Source organism: Colius striatus, chromosome 1 (genome assembly GCF_028858725.1).
Source record: "Colius striatus isolate bColStr4 chromosome 1, bColStr4.1.hap1, whole genome shotgun sequence".
In the NCBI taxonomy this organism is placed as follows: Eukaryota; Metazoa; Chordata; class Aves; order Coliiformes; family Coliidae; genus Colius; species Colius striatus.
This window is the reverse complement of record NC_084759.1, coordinates 16,319,965-16,324,731: the sequence shown is the minus strand read 5'-3', so window position 1 is coordinate 16,324,731 and position 4,767 is coordinate 16,319,965. Positions and strand designations below refer to the sequence as shown.

General features: G+C 39.5%; 1 protein-coding gene across 4 annotated transcripts in view; it reads right to left on the bottom strand.

The window, feature by feature from the left end:
* CUL5 (cullin 5) overlaps positions 1 to 4,767 on the bottom strand; it is a 34,393-nt gene that overhangs the window by 3,623 nt on the left and 26,003 nt on the right. For 3 of the 4 annotated variants that reach the window (XR_009818387.1, XM_061992047.1, XM_061992061.1), the window contains exons 14-18: positions 4,571 to 4,694; positions 3,613 to 3,788; positions 3,338 to 3,499; positions 2,531 to 2,649; positions 1,130 to 1,253 (exon numbers count right to left, since the gene is read on the bottom strand). Coding sequence is in view for 3 of the 4 variants with exons in the window: in XM_061992047.1 (XP_061848031.1) it covers positions 1,130 to 1,253; positions 2,531 to 2,649; positions 3,338 to 3,499; positions 3,613 to 3,788; positions 4,571 to 4,694 (705 nt within the window). In the remaining variant the exon portion in view is untranslated. Of the gene's footprint in view, positions 1 to 1,129; positions 1,254 to 2,530; positions 2,650 to 3,337; positions 3,500 to 3,612; positions 3,789 to 4,570; positions 4,695 to 4,767 lie in introns of those variants that run through there. The other variant, XM_061992070.1, reaches the window with a different exon arrangement.

The window sequence follows — 4,767 nt, the reverse complement described above, 5'->3', positions numbered from 1 at the left end:
CTGGTGGGGACAAGAGAAGAAAACGTTCAGTGTTTTGAAATGTCTGGGTGGAGTGACGAAGCGAACACAGCATTAATAGGGGACTTCTAGCAAAGTATGACAGCAAGGAAATCTGTATTTTTCCTTAAAAATCAGTTACATGCTGGATTTCTTGGCCTAAGAAGATACTGAACTGCTTTTACAAACAAAGTGATAAAGGAAAAGAACAAAACTCTGGCAAGATGCAAGAGATACAAGTCCACTCAAAGGAGAATCTGCAATTAAATCTTATACCTAGAGTGAATCACTCACCAAAACCTAATGTTTACTCACTCTCTGAGCACAAGTCACCATCTCTAGGGTGACTTGTGATGTACTTTGTGAACACCTCACGAAATTAAAGCTTCATGTCAAATTGGAACTCAGGAGGAGTTCTCATTTCATAAATGCAAGCATATATTAATCCTGCTGGAAGTGTGGCCAAGATGTTAAGTCAGGTGGTACAATTCAGTGTGCATGGCCTGGAATCTGATCTACTTGACAGAACAGACCTGCAATTTGAATGCAAGATGGAATTTTATCCAGGTCATTACCTTTGTCAGCTCAAAAGATTTGACATGAGTACCTGAGTGAAGGACAACCAACCACAAAGCAGGAAGCTGCAGTCTGTACATCTAAGACGTACTTATATAATTCCCTCTGAAAATAAAGCCTCTCAACAAGTGATACTGCTACTACTAAAGTGTCAACCCATCTCTCTGCTGTACTTTCTTCATACAAAGTGGTCAGAGATTTCAAGATCGACAACGCTCATATTCATGTTGGTGGCTCAAGTCAGTCCACTTTGCCATCTGCTGCTGCCTCCCACTACTGCAGTTAGACCTCCACCACTTGCTATGGGCCTGCTCTGGTCTCTTTAACACCAAGGATCCCATGCACTGGAATAGGGGGCTGGTAACTGCCAGTGCACAAACACCTGTGCAAGATCCAGTATTCACAAAGCATCCAGATGAAAGAGCAAAAGTAAGTTCCCATGGGATTCAAAACCATTCCTTTCATACATCAAACACCCAGATGCAGACAGCATGCAGTAGAAGTAACACAACACACGAAATGAGGTAACTTTGTATTCCTCTGGCAGTGCACTTGCCTGGGTCCGTAATATCCTTAGCTGGACTATTCCTTCATTTTCTTCTTCCCGCATTCTCTCTGTAGTAAGTTGCAACCGACCAATCAAATTGATCTTGCCCCTTTTCTGAACTTTAGCATTTTTTCTGAAAAAGTTGTATTGTAGTAAAAATAAGCACAAATACATTTTCAATTCCTGTTAAATTACAACAGCAAGGAATACCATCACAAAATAGATATCTATAGGCTATTAACATTGCAGCAATGAGATAGCTGCCTGATAAATCAAAACTCAATGAAAACGTCTGCACACAACAAAGTCTCAATATACTGGCATTAAAAAACCTCCATCATCTGACACTGACAGTGTCTAAAAAGAAGTTAAAAGTTACTAATATTACTTCAAACAGGAAAATTTCAGAGAAATGTACTGCAGTTTAAAGATATAAAACTTGGGTTCTTGGGAGGAAGTTTTTACAAAGTTCAGGAAACTGAAATAGTTTTCATTCAAAAGAACTGTCAGACTAGCAGAAAAACCCAGCTGTTGTAACAAAGAAAGCTGATGACACTCTTCAGTGGGCACCCACAAGCTTTCCATACAGCCTGCCTCTTCTGTCGTGCCCTCCCATCATTTCCCAGAGTTCATGATGTTGCTGACAGGAACAAACATCACGCCTCTGGGCAAGAAACTAAGCCCCAGGGAAGCATATTCATTACCTCTCTTCTCCACAGATCCAGATGTCCGGCTGCTACTGAGAATGAGGCCTAGAAACTAAGATTACTAGCAAGGAGCCAGTTCTAATCAGTCATTGATAATTGAGAAAGGCAAAGTCCAAAGTAAACAAATGCTGAGTGTGGTACATACAGCATTTATACACTATCTTACACTCTGAAAGACTTCAAAGCACCAGTAAAAGAGCACTGCAAATCTCACTGAAATAGAGACACTCCTCTCTGGTGAAAGCCACACCAAAGAGCTCGGCTTTAGATGTCTGATCTATTAAGCAGTTTCACTTCCCTTTTTAACTTACCACTCTGTTTTTGAAACTCTGTGTGCATGCAATAATCAATACAGCACTCGTGCTCTGCTGACATGCTGTTGCTGTTATCAGAAATTTCACTTGCTCATAGTAACAGGAAGATAGCAAAGCCTCCAATTTTGCACCTCATCCCTAGGTGTTCAAGAAATTTAATTTCACAGTAATCAGAATCATAGAAACATTTGTCTGGAGAGGCAGTTGGAGGTCATCTAGTCCAACCACCTACTTGAGGCGTCACTATTGCCAACACTAAGTGGGCCCAGGGCAGCAAAGCATGTGTCTAGCTGAATGTTGAAAACTTCAAGGATGAAGGTTAAGTTAAAGTGAATTTCTCTAGTTATAAAATAGTACATTGTTATTTTACTTTTCAAACATCATCTTACATTAAACTGAACTCCTGGTTCACCGAGAAGAGGGTTCCTTCTGTAAAGTCTTTGGGTGAATTGACTTGAGGTTCATACAATAAAACCTGACGTTTCAGCTTTGGAAATGCTACAAGAGACTACAGAGAAAAGGGAGGGGGGGAAAGAATGAAAATAAAACACCAGACTTTCTAAACAGAAACAATTACTTTTTAAGAACATAGCTCACTCCTGTGCAGACTCTAGTGAGGGAACCATGTAGCTTTGTCCGGAGTTGCTAGAGGGCAAAGATACTAGTAAAACCAGAGAGAGGACATACTTTATCAAATCTCCTTCTGAAATGGTTAGCATAAGTCAAATCATACAAAGAAGTAAAATGCACAAACTCACAGCTACAGAAGTGGTGTTAAGTTTGATTTATGTGATTTCTCCCCTTTATTCTCAAGACAAATAATTAAAAGTCTGGTAGAGCAAACACTGGTGTTATTTTTAAGCTACATCTATTTATTGGGTGCCACTGATTTCCTAGAATTAGACCAGCCCCATTCCACAAACCATGATCATAACTGTGTGCTTTTGGCAGCATACAGTCATAAAGATCTTGCTGTTTCCAAAAGCTTGTTAGATAATACTGAGTAGGGAGAATGTGTTAATGTCAAGGCTGCATGTGCTCAGCAGTCGTGCAAAGAGCCAGCATTACAACTATCTCTGAGAAAGAAAGGCGCTCATATTTCAAAGTGTTTTCTGAGAGCACTTAAAAAACCACTAATCCAGTATTTCTGAGTACAAAACTCATGATGAAATCTGTTTCAAGAGAAAGGGAAATACCCATAAAGTCCTCCTAAGTTCTGCATCAGGGAGTTCAGTTGCCAGTTTAAGATTTTCAAAGCTGATCTTCTCTCTGGGTCTTTGGTTCCACGCAAACAGCACAGCTAGCTGAAATGTTGTTACCTCCAAGTCATACTGGCCAACTTCATTCTTAAATGTTATCTGTGAACAAAATGACAACTTATAAGCCTTTCTGGATCACAAGCTTCCTTACTATTGTAAATTCACAGAAAGTACAGTCCTTGAGAAGGACATAACAAAATCTATACACTTACAATTCCATTGGACATGAGGTGGTGCCAGTGCAGTTTTCTACCACTGTGATTCTTTTTATAGAACTCTTCAACTTCTGGGATGAGATCTTCTAATTCCGTGGGCAGCGACACAAACACTTTTTCAGAACTTCGGGACCAGGCACCAGCATTTAAAATTTTAATATTCACAGAGTCAGCTGTAAGACAATATTGGATTACATGAATCTCCAGCTGTAACAGATAAACAAAATGAGGGGTTTTTTTCTGTTCTAACTACAGTCATGGGGACTGAATTTTCAGGAAGTAGCAACATGTCTACCTACTTAAACATTAAGGTAGTCTATTTATGCAGCACTGGCTTTCTGCCAGCAACAATGACCGAAACCTCATTTTTTTTGGCTTGCCTCTGCAGAGAGCTTCTTAAGCTCTGATGCAGCTTTACAGTTGGTGCCTGTAAGCACTACTCAAAAGTTTTCAGCAGTAGCAGGTCCAAAACTGGATGTTCCTCAGCCTCTCTCATCAGGGCAATTTAATCTCAGAAATGTGATTTAAACTCTTCATAGCATGCATCCAGCTTTCCTGCTGGCAGATAAAGAGGGAGCACAGCATGAAGCACTCATGAAGAAACATAAGGGCACAAAAGAAAGAGATGGTTCAGGCATTAACCTGGTTGATGTTGATTCAAGCCCCTGCTTGGAATTTATCGACAAGAGCAGGGAGCCTGCATCTACAAGATTGCTTATAATGAAAATCCACAATAACTTACAGAATGATATAGCTCCAGTGTCAACTGTAAGAGAAAGTAGAATCTACACACACTTCCAATCTAGGGGTAAGAATGTCCTGAAGCTCATATAATTTTTTGAGCAATATATAATTTATATCAACCTGGAGTTGGCACAATTTATTAACTCAAGGTTCAACAGAATTATTTTTCACTAAGAGAAATGATAAACAGCAAATAAATTGAAAATAATACCTGGTAAAGCAAGTTTATTATTTTTGTGCATTTCTTTGAAGGCCTGGTTCAAGTCTTCAGACACTTTGATATCCTGGAACATTCTAGCCAGCTTGTTTACATAGTCTGCTGGCATTCCTACTTCCTGAAAAAACAAACAGAACACTAAACTATGACATAGACAACTGGGAAGAAAAAGCTTTATTTTTAAAACAATA